This window comes from Lepidothrix coronata, unplaced genomic scaffold (assembly GCF_001604755.1).
Source record: "Lepidothrix coronata isolate B3197 unplaced genomic scaffold, Lepidothrix_coronata-1.0 Scaffold201, whole genome shotgun sequence".
Lineage (NCBI taxonomy): Eukaryota > Metazoa > Chordata > Aves > Passeriformes > Pipridae > Lepidothrix > Lepidothrix coronata.
Genome location: NW_016690381.1, coordinates 1,522,091 through 1,539,072, shown reverse-complemented (window position 1 = coordinate 1,539,072; position 16,982 = coordinate 1,522,091). Strand labels below are relative to the sequence as shown.

Genomic DNA, 16,982 nt, shown 5'->3' with positions numbered 1-16,982 from the left:
TGTACCTCGGGGCAGCCCGATGGGTGCTCAGCAGATGGGAAGCAGTGCTGTCCACGCTCCTGTTGCTCACTCCTCACTCCTGGAACCAAACCTCAAGCACAACTAGCATGCACTTTCCAGCCAGTACTCTGCTATGGCAGCTGCAGTGGTCTCCACAGAAAAGCCCTGCTGGACTCTCGAGAGGTTGTTCCCATGGATTACAGGAGGATCCCACCCAAGGCTGCACCTGCAGTGCTCTGGTCAGCTCTAGCACAATTTTATCCACACTCAATCTGAACTGTTTTTCATAACCTCCATGGTCCGCTCTTTGAAAGATTGTAAATAAAGTTCCAACTAATCAGTACAAAATATTTAATGGAAGCCAAAAGTTAAAGTTCCTGCATTTCTCAACATCTACTGTGCTCTCTGCAGAGTTATGCAGCTGGCAAGAAGAGTTTTTCGGGAGGTCTTCCATGAGGAAGAAATGACAAGGGGTGACACAAAGATAGGATTTTATAAATTAAATGGCCTTTATTTGTAACTTGTCTTCAAAAGTCAAAAACATGACAAAGTAATTGCTCGGAAGCTCTAACTGCTCCTTAAACATTTTACCAGAATTGCGTGGAAGTGCACTTAGAACAGTAGCAGGAATCTGGATTCCTGGCAATGGGCATCACCAAACTGCACTCTAGCCAGAACTCAGAGATCCCCATCCAACCCCCAATAAATTGTCATCTCTTTGCAGGTCAAGCATTAAAATAACCACCTTCAAACACAGTTCCTTTCCCACTGAACCACGAGATCCACAATTCCCACCCTCCAGGACTGAGCTTCCAGTCCCCATGCAGATACTTAGTGATAAGTCTGTAACAGCCTATTCCAAGGGGAAACCACACTAAACCCAAGTTCAACTGATGCATGTTAGAGGTCTGGCTGGACACAAAGTTTGATCAGAGGTTTTCGGTGGGGTGGTTTCATTATTTTCAGGGTAAGGCTACACTGCAGTCTGAAGAGCATGATGAGTAAGGTTACTGCTCAAATAAATTAATTAGTGCTCAGTTCTGGGGTGGTGCAGGTCCACTGCTCCAATTGCAATGCTTACATTAGACATCTCAACACTAAAGTGATTTACAAGTTCTGGTCGGGTGTCTTAGACTGTTACATCTCAACAGCTTGTCTGTGAAGTTACTGAAAACATCAAATTAAAACTAAGGAATCTCTGTGCTAAAAGTGTAGGCTTGAAAACAGAGTGTCCATTGACCACAGACTGGAATTGTCATCCTGCTTTCAGGGTTATATTTTAATTTTTCTTGAAAGCTACACCTGACTCTACACACATACTGCTAGCTAGATGGAAAACCAACCAAGTACAGCTTCAGCTGCTGTGGGAACATTTATATTAAGAACAGGAATTCAAAATACCTGATTAAATCTGTGATGCAAAAAGAAAGTGCTGTGAACCACTGCTAAGTTTTGCCACCAGCTTGTCTTGAGAGATGGAAAAAGCAGGAATTTATATGAAAATTTTAGTTTAAATAGAAAGCAGAGGTATTGAAAAAAACCTTCTGAATTCCCCTGTCAGGATAAGGCTTAAAATCACTAGAAAACCAGTTTCAAAGCCACCAATTTAATCATAAAGCCAGCAATTATGATTAATATTTGCTAATATAGTTAAAAATTATGTGTTTTAACTAAGACCAACAATTAAGTTAATTTTACAGGCTAGAAATTATAGTAAGAGCAGGGAGGAAAGTAATCATCATGCATAGAACTGAAGTATTTTGGACTAGTTGATTACACAGTGCAAAGATTTGCTAAGAAAGTTTACAGTTTGAAGACTCATACTGAGGATATGTTTTCCATATAGTTGGGAGGCTGCCTGTAAGGACTGAAACACTGGGAAATATTATGGAATCACAGGTATCAGAGGTCACTTTAAATGAGAGCTGGTCTGACAGTTACAGTTAGCACCTGGAAGTCTCACTAAAGGGAAACAGAGCTACAAATACACCTCACATACTATCACTTGGGATATGTAAATGAGACTGGGAAGAGATATTTATTAACTAGTTCAGGCCACTCCATTTGGAATGTTTCTGTTTTTAGACAGTCAAAGGAACACAACTGCCAAAGAAACCAAGAAATGGGCACAGGGAAAGGAAAAAGATTTGGTTCCCACATGGTGATCTACAATTAAGCTTTGTGTGAAGCAAGTAGAAAAATGAGGCTGATAGGGCTGAATGGCAAGAGACCATGATACCAAAAGACTTGAGTGGTACAGAAATATCAAACCAGGATTTGAAACTGAGATAGGATTAAAGTCTTCCATATTTCTGGACGCCTGAGTTAACCTTGGGATGTGCAGGGAGAAGTGCAAGGATGCTGGGCATTTCCCCCTTGTGGAAGCTTGGTTTTACAGTTAATCTTCTAGCTGGATCATTTATCCCTCAAAGAACGCATCAAAACCTGTTCCATCATATCATCTTCATCAGCATCATAATCCTGTGAACAAAGGGGACAGAAATTCTTTATTGCAACATCCACGCTGGTTAATACAACAACTAACAGCAGCAAAAGCTGTCCTTCCCTTTGACTCTCCAGTTCCTCCCAGGACACCATGTGCAGAGTGGGCTTTCACAGCAGTGGCCATGTCACACAGCCCAGGTTTATGAGCCATCAGGCTGCATTCCAAGGGGGAGGATACACATACCACAAAGGTGTCATAGGAAAAGCGATGTCGCCTCTGCAGATGCTCCATGAAGTTAGCACTCCTGTAATTTGGATCTCCCCATGGCATTGAGGCACAAATCGGGCAAACCTTCAAGAAAAACCCAAAAAAGCCAGTTAGGCCCCAATGGTTAAATCCTTTTACATTGGCAGCATGGAGGGCAGGGCAGGGACAGTGTGGAGGGTTGAAGTTCAAGGTTTGTGCTGCCACTATTTTATATGCAAAGTGCTGCCCAATACCTTGCTGGGATATTTGATACAAAAGCCTCAGACAATTTTAATTGACGTCTTAGATCCCTGAAATGGAACAGCTTACTCTTCTCCCACATTCAGAAAATCAGAACTCACTACTCTCCAGGAGAAAAAAGGAACTCTTGGAATTCCAAAAAACTTCCCAGAAAAACGAAAGTTTCAAATTCAGTTCCATGTTTTGCAATTCCTCTTACATAAGAGGAAGTATCACAGAAAGACTACTAGAACGGTATACTATTTTTTGCAAGCATTTTCCCCAGTGGCTTATAGTATCTTCTTTCTGAAAACAGCACAGAGGAAAGGTAAATGTACAACCTTTTTTTAAATTATATTTTATTAATTTGCTGTGTCCAATTAACTTTGAGTGTCTGCCATTTTTCAAATATGAAAGGAGGATGTGGCCCAGCTGCAGTCAGAGTAGAGACCAGTCACCTCCAGAAAATGCACTGAAAGCCAACAGCAGAATTACGTGAGAGTTAAAGGCATGACCAGCAGAGCCACACTGGACTTAACAGAAATAATTATATGCACTTCGTTCAAGAGGAAGTCTCTAATTCACTGTTTCAAAGGGCTTTAAGACTAGTCTTCGTTGCAATTCTTGCACCAAGACTCTTTATTACCACTTGTTTTGCATCCATGCTGTGCAATGCTTTGCAGTGTTCGACCAGCCCTTCCTGATCAAAGTTTTTCTCGCTGCAATACGGACAAGGAAAGGTGAAGCGATTTGGGAAGTTCCTGGTGGGGGGGGGAGGAGAAAAAAAGGTTATTTACACATACAAATGATTCAAAGCAATAATCTTACTTATTCAATTAGGACAAGTTAATTTTAACAATCAGTTTGTAAACTCCTAACAATAGCTTAAGGAACTCAACATTGTCCATATTAGACTGATCTACAGTTCTTCTACAAATGTTCCAAGTGCCAAATGTTCTCTTTCAATGCACAGGGTACCACACACATGAGTGCACTGCAACCAATTCCTACTTCCCCTCATCATAAGTGAGTACAACTAAGAGACAGAAAGATAGAAGCTTCTTTTAAAAACCCAGCCACATTGTACAGAATACCCTGATCTTAAAGATGTCCTGTGCATGGACTAAGCAGAAGCAGCACAGCTTGCCTGGGCACAGTCAGCTGCAGGATTAAGGCTCAGTTTTTAACTATATAAAAATTAACACCCAAACCGAGGGAGGAGGTAAAGTCTGCTCGTACTTTAAGATTCCTTTTTGTAACAAAAAAGCCAAGCGCTTCGGAGCAGAGCTGTTACCTGGTGTTGTGGAGGGGCTCTTTAGTCACAGCTTTCACACCTTCCATGATGTAATTCTGGTACTTGGAGCATGAGGCCGCGTGGCTGCGCATCTTGGAGAGGTACATCTGTGCAGGCAACAATGGCACAGCACATTAACTCAAACTACCTGCACTTCCTGCTACACTTCTAAGCAGAAGCAGCAAACATGTAACCCAGAGCAGCTTTCTGTACAAGTGTTAAAGCAGAAAATCCAAATACTTCAGCTGGTGAGGTGGAAAACTTTTGAGATACAGATTAGTTAACCTGTAACTTTGCTGCCTGTGCTATGTTACACACACCCCTGCTCAGGACAGCTCACTTCTCTTAACCTATATTACATACTATTTTATATACCATACTATAGTAGATAAACAAAAGCTTCCTATAAAGCCAGTTCACCTGGTCACTGAGGAGAACAGTGTATGGAAAATAACTCGGTTTTTAGGACAGCTCCTGGTATAAACTGATTGCTAATTGTTCAATCCCATTAATGAAAACTCAGATTTACAACAAGGGAAGCTGTAACTCAAGACACTGCAGTTTTCTCTCAGCTGGAATGGAGACAGAATGAAGAAATGACCCAGAAATAAACAGTGAAACTAAGTGAACCCTCACCCTCACCTTAGTTTGTCTAATTATCCTTTTCCTGTTGCTCTGTCATGTGCTAGGATATTTTCTTATACATTCACTTAATGTATAAGGGGCTAAGCAGCTCAACATCACCAAGGGAAAGGGAAGCCCAGGAAGGATGTCACACAGGCATTCAACATGCAAGACACAACAACCAGTAAGTCCATGGAATACACCAGCCATGCAAGACAACTCTGACTCATGACTATTGCAAAACAAGCAAATAAATTTCTGTTAAGGAGCCAGAGCTCACTCTCTAACTCCCACAGCCACTGTTTCATTACACTGTTTCATTCACAAGGACATTGCCACAGCAGCAAGGTTTTACTGTAATTTTAAAATCAGTCTCTTTCATCTGAAATTCGCTTCCTGAACAACAAAAAACTGTGGAAAGAATGCCAACATTTGGGTGCTGCCTTTATCAAATACCTTTAGAACATATCAGAATGAACATTTTGACCTGATTCTGCCGAAAGCTGAGGAGCAAGCACTTTATTTCCCTCTGAGCAGTGTCGCTGAGCAGGAACACGTCAGGCACTTAACTTCCAACCACCTTCATACCTTTTTATTGCAGCCATTGCAAGTGGTCTCTGTGGTTTCAATCTGCTTTTCCAGGTCCAGAGCTCTGCTCCCAGGGGACAGGGTGCTGCGGCACACACCACACACTGGCTTTTTGGGCTTGAGACACTCCTGCAGGCACGGCGTGCAGAACCTGTGGTGGAGAAAAACAGGCGGGCGGTGAGACAGCCCACCCCGCGGGCACCAGCACCATCACCCACTGCCCTCCCTGCCCCCTGCCCGCAGGGATAACCGAGTCCTGAAACATGAGATCAGGGAAAGCATCGGCCCGTTGGCACTCGGGCACCCAAGGGAGGAGCAGGAGGATCCCAGGCCGTCCTGCCCAGCGTTATTTGCTGTTGGACAGGGCTCTGCGCCCTCGGTTTCCGCTGAGAATCATAAAGTGGTTTGGTTGGAAGAGACCTTAAAGCTCATCTCGTTCCTACCCCCTGCCATGGGCAGGGACACCTTCCACTAGACCAGGTTGCTCCAAGCCCCGTCCAGCCTGGCCTTGGACACTTCCAGGGATGGGGCAGCCACAGCTTCTCTGGGCAACCTGTGCCAGTGCCTCACCACCCTCACAGGGAAGGATTTCTTCCCAAAATCCCATCTAACCCTGCCCTCTAGCAGCGGGAAGCCATTCCCCCTTGTCCCGGCGCTCCGTGCCCGCATCCCTCAGCAAGATGAGGAACCGAAAGTGGAAGAATAGTGGGTTTATTTCTGCCTCTGCTTTTCTTTAATTCTCTCGTTCACGGACGCTCCAGGTCACCCCTCAGCCGTTGCCGAGTCGCAGAGCAGCCCGCGGAGCCCCTGCCCTCAGCCCCTGCCCTCACACCGCCGCCCCCTGAGCCGCCCCTGCCCCCAGCCCCCCACGAGCTGCGGCTCCTCCGGAGGCCCCGCAGCCCCCGCGGGCCCAGCCCCGACACCTTCCCCCCCGCCCCGTCCGCCGGCGGCCGCTCACACGTGTCCGCAGGGGACGCGCATGGGGCTCTCGAACACCTCGAGGCACACGGGGCAGGTGAGGCGGGACAGCGGGTCCTGCCGCCGCTCCGGGACCCGCGACGAGCCGCCCGCCGCCATCTTCCGCCGCGCCGCCAGGGGGCGCACTGCGCACGCGCGGCCCCGCCCCGCCCCGGGGCGGGACCGGCGTTGTGGGCGTGGTCATGCAAATGACGCGTCATGGCTGGTGGGAGAGGTCACACACAGTGGGCGTGGTCGCTGCGATAGGCGTGGCCCGGCGCGGGGGCGTGGCCCCGTATCCCTATTCCCGTTCCTGGCGGTGGCCGCGGGGCCGCGCTTGGGTTCCCAGCGCGGCGCGAACCCCGCTCCCGGCACCGCGCGAGTCCCACGGCCGGTTCCGCCACTGCCCCACAGACATTCCACGGCCGCTCCATCCCCCGCAGCCCCCGGGGGCGCGGCCTTGAGGGCTCCGCCCCGCCCCGCCCCGTGACGTCCCGCGGCGGAAGCGCCGTCGCCGCCGTTCAGTTCCGGGTCGCCGCCGCCGCGGCCCTGCCCGAGCCGAGAGGGCGGGCGGTCCCTGTTCCCTGCGGGGCAGCGCGCCGGGGGCCGCGCACGGGACACCGGGCGCCGCCGAGGCAGCGGAGCGGTGAGTTTCGGGGCAGGCCGCGGCGCAGGGGCTCGGCTGGGCGGGCGGGCGCAGCGCGGGCTGTGCGGGGCGGGCGGGGGCGGCGGCGGCTCCCGGAGCCGGGGCTCGGCGGGCGCTGGGGAGGCCCCGGCGGTGCCTGGGGGCTCCTCACCCCGGCTCTGCAACAGGTGACCGGGCACCAACCGGCCCCGAGCGGGCCCCCGCCCGCCCGTCTGCCGGCGGACAGCGCTCGGCGGGGCTCGGGGGCCGTTGGGAGCCGTTGTGTCCGGGAGCCTTGTCAGGTGTTCGGCGACAGTCTGGCGTTCCTGGTGCTCTCGGCCACGGTAGGAGCAGTGTGTGTGTACTTCGGGAGGAGGGTGCACCTCAGTGCCCGTCTCCTGCTGCTCCCCTGCTGCTGTCAAGGTTTTTGTGCAGCCGAGTGATCCAGCGTGGTCGGACAGTTGGTTCCCTCGGGTGAGGTTTTGGCCCTGGAGATGGGTAGGAACGTTCTCTTGTCCCACCGGCAGACACTGGACTTTACTGTTCTTGCATCTCCAGGAAATCTCGAGGTTTTCAGTCAATAATTTGCAGCAGAAAACAGCCTCGTTCCTCGCTGTGCTCTGTCACCAGTGCGCTGTTAAGCCTATATTTATCCGTGCCTGCTGCACCGCGCGGCTCCCGAGCCTGTAACCATGGCTGTGCTGCCGGGGGGCTGGGACGGAGCCCGGGGGGTTTGGTCTGTCCTGGTTTGCAGTTCGACCCTGTGAGCCCTGACCTGTGTGCAATCCCCGGGGCAGAGGCAGGGCTGGCGGGGGCTGCCATCTGCAAGGCCTTGGTGAAGGACTTTTTATCTGGGAACTCTCCTGACCCTGACATCTCTCACGTGTAACCGAGTGCTTTGTTTGGTGGATAGTGGCAGTGGGGGTGGTGGAACTCTTATTCTGACTCCGGTTCCTTGTCAGCACGGGATCATTCAGTGTCCTGGGGGTGTTTCGCTGACGTGCCAGACAAGGATCTCTCTCTGCAAGTCTCCTGTGCAGCTCTTCTTGCCAAGGAAGAGGCTCTGATGTCTTTGTCCACAGATCTATCCTGCACAACTTGGGGGAGGAACGTGGAGAGAGGGGGAACTGCTTCTGGCCCTTATGCTGAGATGTTAACTTAGCACTCCACATTTCCTGTGATTCACAGCCTGTCTTTTGACGCCAGCACCGTGTGCCTGGGAGCAGAAACCGAACTGCTACTTAACTTTCCCCCTACGGGGCTGGCATTGGGCATAGCCTTTCATCAGGGAGTGTTAACTGCTAGGCTGGTGGTTTTGTTTGTTTGTTTTCCAGGCCTCTTGGTTGTTGGTATTTTGTGTTTTGGCTCCTTTGGTTCAGTTAATTTTGCTCTTAGCAGTGATTTTCACTGTAACAGAAGTGGGGGGAATTGATTGCTGTTCTAGCAGCTATTAATACTGGGTGAAAAGTCTTCTCTGAAGTGCAGTTTCAGACTGACTACAATTGAAACACTGCACTGATTTCTCCCACCTCCCATCAGTTCAAGGGCTGGGTTGTTTTTTTAGGTGAAGAACAAAGCCTGTGGTCTGCTTTTTGATCACAAGTTCCTCTGGCATTCGAGATGGAGTCACTTGGCCTGTTAATTACCAAGGTTTTGGTAAAGCAGCGTTTGGGAGCTTCTTTTGTCACCAGCTGCTTCAGTGCAGTGTGTGAGCTCAGTGAGGTGAAAATGTGGATCAGTGTGCCCATAAAAGCAACTATTCCTGCCAACAAAAGCACATGCTGGAAACACCGAAATGGGTTTTGCTCGATTTCAATAAAGCCGTTGAAGGCGGCAGGTGTAGCTTTTTTGCCTAAAAGATGTCAGTTGTGTTTGCAGCTGCTAGCATTCAGCTGAAACTTGGGCTGTGGTTTGCAGGGGAGAGGGCCCTCTGGAGATGGCTGCAGAGCTGCCCCAGCACGGGCCTGGACTGGGAGGGCCAGCACAGGGAATGTCAGTGGCCATCAAAAGCCTAGAAAATGCTAGAAATCGAAAGGCAAAGTAAATAAACCCTCTCAGTTTAGGGGCAGTCCTGTGCCACAAGAGGGGAAAAAAGTAGATGCTTTACCAAGATGAGCAAAGTGAAACTTCTTTGTGGAATTTTTTTAAACTTTGTATCGCTGTACATGGAAAAAAAAAAAAGGGGACAAAAACCCCCCCAGGGACTGTTTAAAATAATGTTTGTATAAGTTTTGCGAACTGAAGGGGAAAATAAAATGGTGAGAAGAGACTCTCAAAATTCATCCTTCTCCTTGCAGTTTTTTGCTGTGAGTTACTTCTCCCTGGGTTCCCAGAGCCAGGGAAGCCTCAGTGTGGGCTGGAGCCTGCCCAGCTCTGCTGTACCGAGCTCTCGGTGTTGTCTGGTGGTGCTGACTTGGGCAGGGACCTGGGAGAGGAGCAGGGAATGACAGTGAGAAGCAGGACAGCAGCATTTCTGTGGCCGCTCGCGCTGTTCTGGAGTCTTAGAGAGGCTGTTGTGGGAGCTGCTGCTCTGTGAGAGCAGGATTACAGAGCTCTGTGGGGCAGGGAGATGCTGTGGACACCTGGGGTGTGGGCACCTGGGGTGACCTGTCTTTGTTTTCAGTTTCTGCTCCAGGAGAGTTGCCACTGCTGAAGATTCTTGATGCCAGACACTCAACCTACTGCCAAACAGCCATGACAGAGACGAGGTAGCTGCCCCAGCGCGAGGGAAACACTGATTTCAATGGATACAAAATACAAAGACGATTTATTTCGGAAGTATGTACAGTTCCACGAGTGCAAACTGAATGCCTCTGACAACAAGCAGCGTCCTATTAACGATGAGTACTTGCGAGTGGCAGCGGCGGCCTTACTTTGCCTTCCCAAAATCGATCCCTTTTATAGATTCCGGTTGATTAAATTTTATGAGATGGCTGAAAACTCACTGAGATCTGTGAAATCCTCGAGTTTACATTGCCTCCACAATGCATTCAACATGCTCGAGACAGTTGGAATTAATCTCTTTCTGTACCCCTGGAAAAAGGAGTTCAGAAATATCAAGGTAAGACATTTTTTGTGTAGCCTTAGTGAGAACATGATTTGTTTTCCTTTCTGTTAACACATTTCATGCAGTTCCTTTAAAGCCTTCTTTTTTTTTTCCTGTTTATTGGCATGATATATATGTTTGTCTATATACAGTTGGTGAACAGAAGCCATAGGAAAGTTTCTGTGTAAAATAAGTGAACTTGTGCTGGTGAGAGTATCCCAAGAGCAGAAGTACAAGTACTACCTGAAGTTATAATGTGTATAAAATAGAAAAAGAGCTTGTTTAAGGTTGTTGTTCAGTCTGCCCTGCTACACTGTTTTATTTCTACTTGGAGATGCTTTCATGAAGGTGAGCCCCTGAGTTGGATTTAATTTCACTCAGAGTTAGATTTCTGTCTTGCCACAGCTGTTACTGGACACAAGTACTAAGCCCAGTGCCTGTGTTCGAGTGGATGCTTTGCTGAGCTTCACACAAATTGTATGATCATGGTGAAGGAACATCTCCAAAAGAATTGCTTTCAGAATATCTTTTATCTACTTGTCAGTTCTCAGTTCGTGAAGTTTTGATTTTAATGTACTCTCAAATGTATCTTCCTATGCCAGGATCTCAGAGAGAGAAGAGGGAACTCACACACTGCTGGGCTTGGGTGCTGGAAATCACATAGGGAGCTCTCTGCTGTTGAGTTTTCTGTTTTATCTTTTACCTGTTCTTAGATGCTTATTCAAAGCTGCTGCAGTGTTTCAGTAATGAATGCTGCACCTGAATTACAAGAACAGTTTTGAGGCCTGAAAGCTGGATAGACAGACTGCTGGGATTGGTGTCTGCAGTCCTTGGCAGTTGTAAAAAGACAGTTTCACTGTTTAGCAGAGAATTTGGACATTATTAGAACATTTGAGAGTTCTCTGTTTCCCCAAGGGGAAACTGTCTTTCTTCTGGATCTCTCTGTAAATCTTCATTATGATTAAGTTCTGGTGCTGCTCCTGCCTACAGTCCAGAACAGGCTGAAGTGGGTTAAGCATGTCCTTCAGGTGTGCCAGGTGCTGAGGGTATTTCAACTTGCAGAAACTTGTGTCTTCGCTTTTGGGGCTCTTTTAGTGGAAGTTTTCTGAATTAAAATTAAATTAAATAGAACTGATGTTTGAAACTGTTTAGTAACAGTACAGAAAATAGTGTGCACCTCAAGTCCATTTAAAGCTGAACTGAAGACAAGTTTGACCCTCTTGCTATAATTCTGGGTTCCTCTTGTCTCCAGCTTGCCCCTGGCTGGGGCAGTTCCCGAAATTCCCCGGCCTTTTTGCCTTTCATGGTAGACTTCCTGTAATGCAGACATGTCCAGTATGCATAAAAGTTAATGTCAGTGCATAGCAGAGTGATTTAAATCACCAGGGAGGACATTATGCTAATCAGGATTTTAATTTGAATGAAAGCTCTCCTACTTTGAATTTGCCTCATGTGGAATTTCCATCTGCTGAACAGGAGGGCTGCAGAAATCGAGCTCATCTTGCCAAGGGAGTTGCATGTGTTCACAGTCGTTATTATTCTATTTAATTATAATGCTCTCTGTCACTGAATTATCTGAACATCTAGTCCACCACTGAATTTGTAACCTAGTTTTCCTTTTATTCCCCTCCCCTCCCCCTTAGACCTACACTGGACCCTTTGTTTATTATGTAAAGTCTGCTCTAACCGAAGATGATGTAAGGCAGATTCTGAACTACATGGGCTACGTCCCAGAACTGGGAACAACCTATAAGCTCAAAGAGCAGGTCGATGCCATCCAAGTGAAAATGATTTCATTTGAACTCTTTTTGGCCAAAGTGGAATGTGAGCAGCTTCTTGAAATTCACTTGCAAGTGAAGGATAAAGGTTATTCCGAGATCGATGTCATAAACGAGCGGAAGAACAGCAGCGAGGATGTGCGAGGCTGCTCCGAGGCCATGAAGCGGCGTGTGGAGTGCAAGGAGAACTTGAACACTTCCATGGCACGGATGGTGCTCCAGAAATCGGCCAGTGAACGGGCCTCTAAAGATTACTTCAAGCCAAAGGTGAGCAAGCCTTCCAAATCAGTGGATACGTATGATAATTACTGGGAAAGTAAGAAACCCCCTTTGATGAGCTCCCTGAGCCTCAGGAAAGAGCCGATTTTGGTCGATGCGGAAGATGACATTAAAGATGAAATTATCCGCCCGTCACCCTCTCTGCTGACCATGTCCAGCTCCCCACACGGGTGTTCAGACGAGTACTTGCCAACTTCATCTCATCACAATGGCATGCTAAGAACAAACGTCCCTTACAGCTCTTATTTTTCTGCTCAAGAGGACTTAGATTTATATACTGATCACGATTCTAGAGGTATGTTAAATTTTAAAAGACAAGAATCTATTAAGCCTGATGTGTGGCTGTTAAGAAGCGATGCCAACCCCGTTTACCACAAACGCACCCACCTAGCCAAAGAGACTGCTTCCCCCAAGTGCCAGAACTGTGGTGTACCCTGCGGCACTTCTGTTTGCCAAAAGTGTGACAATCTGTTCAGCTCGAGGCAGGAATACCCAGCGGTGAAACAGAGCACCTACTCAATCAAACCACTCCCAAACGACAGCTTGTCACCTGCGTCTGCTCTGAGGGAGAAGTCACAGTACACATCACAGACTCAGAGCCAAGACAGAGCTGCTCAGTTCAGCTCCAAATCCAAACCTTCGGGCACTTCTCGCTGTGGCTTCTGTAACCGCTCCGGAGCTGCGAACACTTGCACGTTCTGCTCAAAAGTCTCCTGTGACTCTTGCCTCAATGCTTACTATTATGACCCCTGCTGTAGGAAGAGTGAGCTCCACAGGTTCCTGCCTAACAACCAGTTAAACTATAAATCATCCCAGCTGTCCCACGTGGTCTATAGATAGACCCGATTAGTCTGTTTGGGAAGGAAAGGGGAAGGGGAAAGGGCTATCCTAACTAATGTTCTGACTCCACACTGACCTCTTACCAAAACCACACGTCCAAATATTTGGAACCATGGTTCAGTGATCAGGTGCCAGTTCTTGGTTTTTGTGGCTTCATAGATGCTGCAGATCCATTAGATTTCATGCTGCTATAATTTAGGTAACTCCTAAATGATCATCGCTTTTCAATTTAAATGGGGGAGAGAGCACATTTTTCCTTAAAACTTGGCAGCTGTTGTATTTTTAAAAAGTGACATCACACTTTTCTGTTACATCGCAGTCATCTCCTGGCCCAAACAAAGCCAGGCAGGGCTTGAAGATAAAGCCAGAGAATTAAGATTCTCATTTTCTGTGAGCGACAAAACTGCCGGTTTTTGATAAAGTATGACTTCAAAATGTGCAGGAAATATGTGAATGGCTTGTTTTGCCAACAAGGACTACTTTTTGACATGTGTCTGCATTTCTTGATCTCCAAAATGCAAACACCACAGCGTCTCTTCCTTTTGTCTTTGTTTCCTCCTTCTCCCCTTCTCTCCCAGTTGTTTATCTCAAGCTTATGTAATCTGAATCTGGGTAATACGTGCTTTATTTTCCGGTGTTGCCAATATCATCCTTCTGGATTTTACTGTATGGTATTTTAAAGAGGTGAACGTGTATCTGTGTCACTCAGATGATGCCTGGAGTGTTGTCCTCTCAGATGAGTATCCATTTTCTTTACTTTCTGTTGCACATGTATTAAGCACTGTTCTTTGTACTGTAAATAGGTGATCTGGAAACAGTTTATTTTTAATAAATATTTAATATGTTGAGTTCTTAAAAGTGGTAGAATCATTATAACTATGAAGTCTCTCTGGGTTATTTGTTCAGGTGTGACCTTTTGTTTTTCCTTGTACTTTATTTCATAGCTTATTATAGCCACTCTGGCAGACTGATGTTCTTGGCTCTGATCAATTCTTGGTTTTAATCTGCCTTTTTTTTTTTTTTCCCCTCTGATAAGACTAGCACTAGTCTGAGTGGAGTCTTGTCTAAGAGTTGCAGGATTTTGCTTCTCAGTGCACGCTTTTTCTTTGTGGTTATGGAAATTGTAAGTATTAATGTTATGCTTGCTTCCAAATTCATTGCCAAGTCCGTAGTGTAGTCCAGCAAGTAAAGCACTGGCCTGGTTAAAAATCAGAGCTCATTTGTGACTCCTGTTTGAGTGAAGCCATCAGTTATGGATGTGAATCAGATAATAACCCTTGTCTATAGCTATAGTACTTGGGAGCCCTGGCTGAGAATCAGGACTCCCTGGTGCTGGGCTCTGTACAGTTTGACCCCCAAACAACACCTGGTTATGAATAGACTTTAGTTTTTTATTAAAAGGAAACCCATAAGAATCCTAACTCCCTTATTCCAACTAGCTAGTTAGCACAAAGTATCAGGCAACCTAATCTGATGTGCAGAACTAAATGTGTTCAAAATATCTGTAAAGAACTCTAGCTGAGATGTAAACTATGTAGTCCACTTTGCACTGAAATTATTCACTTAGGGGTTTTTAACCACTGTTAGAGTCTAGGCTTCTCAATTCAGTGTCCATCAATCCCTGTGTGACACAAACATGCATGAATGATTGTTTGTCTTACATTTTTTTGGGTGGGGGGAGGGCTTCAGGTAGGTAGAGGGGGAAATTATATAGGCTAACATTGTAAAATAGCTAAAATAATTTTAGCCGTAAATGGGTGTCAGAAGCATAATGGAAATAAGATGGAACCTGGGTCTTACAGAGGGCTGAGAACAATAAGTTACTGTCCAGTTTGCACTAAGAAACAAAGTGAATGGTGTGTGTTTAACAATCAGGGACTGCAACTGAACATAATGTCAAGGTCAAGTACTGCCTTGCTGACCCTAAAGGTTGGGGTGAATGTTGTTTAGGTGAATGATTTTAAGGTTTTCAAACTCTTGTATGTTTTTTATAAATATATATATATATATATAAATATGACACAAATGTAGATACATTATGTATATAGTGAAGAATTTAAAAAACAATTTTACTATTACAATGCAGTCTGAAGGTGGTTTTCCTTTCGGTGGTTATTTTGGTTTTGTTCACCTTCTGCAGTGTCATGCCTGTTTGGCTGCTCTACAGTGTATCTTCTAGTTCACAAGTTCAATTTCCATATGGCTACTCACACTACAGTGAATAACTAAAACTGTGATGCCACGTAATTTTTACGGTGACCAGAGCAGGGACTATGCTTGCTCTGAAAAAAGAAAAGTCCTCTGTATATATGTCATGGAATCCTGTAGAACAAACCTGTGTTGAATTGAAGTGATACCATGCTCTATTTTTGTGTATCTTACTGTATGAGGTTGCTGTGATTGATACAGTAAAATATATGCTAATTTAAAATGCAGGTGTTTTGCATCTGATTTGTTTAAATTAATTTATGTTTTGAAGGAATTTAAAAAAAAATAAAGAGGCCTTTAAGAAAAGGCTTAACTCTTTTCTTAAAGTCGAGTGCATGTAGCTGTCTGTTCACCACTGTGTTTGCATGCAGCCATGATGAGTTGGTGCACAAAGGGGGTCTTGGGCAAACGGGCAACAACGTCTGTATCATGGGCCTCAGCCTCCCCAGACTGGGTGTGCTGCTTGCAGAACACAGAGCTTTTTAAAACCCATTTATTTTCCAGCCTTAGCAGCATGACTCAGAGCGTTCCATGGAGCATGTGAGCCGGGATGTCAGCAGTCTGCAGCAGACTGAGGTGGGGTGGGAGCAGGATCTGTGTGCCATGTGGAGCTAACCTCCATGGATTCCCAGCCTTGGCTCTCCATGACACTTATCTAACTGGCTTCCTGATGGAAGCTGCATCTCCCAGAAGATGTGTGATACCACTGAGGTACATTTTGGCACTTGAATTAGGCCACCTGGCTCCTTTTGCATCCTGCTAGCTCCAGAGCAGGATAATTTCTCAAGTTCCAAACTAGATCATTCTTTTCGTTTGTTCCTTGTGTTAAAGCATGTCAGGTGAATGCTGAAATGCCTGAAGTGCCTTTTCTACAAGTCCTCTGCTCAGATCTGCCGAGATTACTGGAAGTACCAGGGAGGATTATAAAAATCAGGCTCAAGGTAACTAAAATATTCTTGCAGGAAATCTTCCCTCATGCTGTGACGCTTCTCCTGCTGACGTGTTTCTGGTGCATATAAAACAAGCCTTGGTGCTGCCTTGCTGTCTGGCGTTTCTGATTACAGATCTATAAACTTGTTTTCTGCGTCTTTTGCTCTCAACAGAAGCTTAAAGGTTCCATACACTGTTAAGTAGTTTAGATTTGGTGGTTTGAACCGACAGCTCCTTGAAGTTGTTTTTTCTGGAAGATGACTCTGGATTACAAGCGTTTAGTACTAATTACGTGTTTAGTGCTAATTATGCTGTAGACCCTCTTTAGGGAAAAAGATTCACCTTTCCAGTATTTGTTGAAACGGGAGCTAATCTGAGCACGGTGATAAATGCTGCCAGAGTGACTGAGAGAAAAGCAGGAGGTGCCTGCAAGTTAAGGTATATGTTGATGAACCTAGTTTGGCTCTCATTTAGTTGCTTCTCTTAATCAGTGAGAGTGAATTAGGCCTTTTAGCATAATATCTAAGTATCTAAGCAGTAACCGAGTTGGGCTGCAAATGTCTCTGTCTGTTATTTGTGAGGGGTGTTCCATGATTCCTTCTGAACATCATGGAATGTAGTTGTGTTTATCTAAGATTGTAAGTATGTAAATGTCTTAGAGCTCTTGTGTAACATTAAGTAAAATTGAACGTTGCAGTTACTCTTAAGTACTTTTCTACAGTTGATGTATTCCCCTAGAGAAGGTTTTCTGTAACTTGTCTTGCCAGTCTGAAAATGTAGGGGCAGGGAATCAGTAACTAAGTAGGTTTGTGGTTTTGTACTCCTACACCCCTGCTGTGAAAACCAGACTCTGAGGGCAGCCTTGTGCGCTGAGCCACCAC

At 46.2% G+C, this 16,982-nt stretch overlaps 2 protein-coding genes across 5 annotated transcripts; one reads left to right on the top strand and one right to left on the bottom strand.

The window, feature by feature from the left end:
* Positions 1-485: 485 nt before the first annotated feature.
* RNF114 (ring finger protein 114) lies at positions 486-6,558 on the bottom strand. 2 transcript variants are annotated; one of them, XM_017832352.1, is made up of 6 exons: positions 6,397-6,558; positions 5,439-5,589; positions 4,227-4,333; positions 3,579-3,693; positions 2,690-2,797; positions 486-2,481 (listed from the first exon to the last, which is right to left on the bottom strand). In XM_017832352.1, exons 1-6 carry the CDS (start codon positions 6,513-6,515, stop codon positions 2,416-2,418), a joined length of 666 nt encoding a protein of 221 aa, XP_017687841.1. In that variant the 5' UTR covers positions 6,516-6,558; the 3' UTR covers positions 486-2,415. The 2 variants fall into 2 exon arrangements, with proteins under 2 accessions (XP_017687841.1, XP_017687842.1); XM_017832353.1 differs by lacking the exon at positions 6,397-6,558 and adding an exon at positions 5,689-5,804.
* A 378-nt stretch (positions 6,559-6,936) lies between these two features.
* On the top strand, positions 6,937-15,497 carry SPATA2 (spermatogenesis associated 2). 3 transcript variants are annotated; one of them, XM_017832354.1, is made up of 3 exons: positions 6,937-7,041; positions 9,644-10,081; positions 11,710-15,497. In XM_017832354.1, the coding sequence occupies exons 2-3, from the start codon at positions 9,764-9,766 to the stop codon at positions 12,961-12,963; spliced, it is 1,572 nt and encodes a 523-aa protein (XP_017687843.1). In that variant the 5' UTR covers positions 6,937-7,041; positions 9,644-9,763; the 3' UTR covers positions 12,964-15,497. The 3 variants fall into 3 exon arrangements, with proteins under 3 accessions (XP_017687843.1, XP_017687845.1, XP_017687846.1); XM_017832356.1 differs by lacking the exon at positions 6,937-7,041 and adding an exon at positions 7,306-7,364 and having other exon boundaries at positions 11,710-12,963; XM_017832357.1 differs by lacking the exon at positions 6,937-7,041 and adding an exon at positions 7,400-7,494 and having other exon boundaries at positions 11,710-12,963.
* Positions 15,498-16,982: the final 1,485 nt, after the last annotated feature.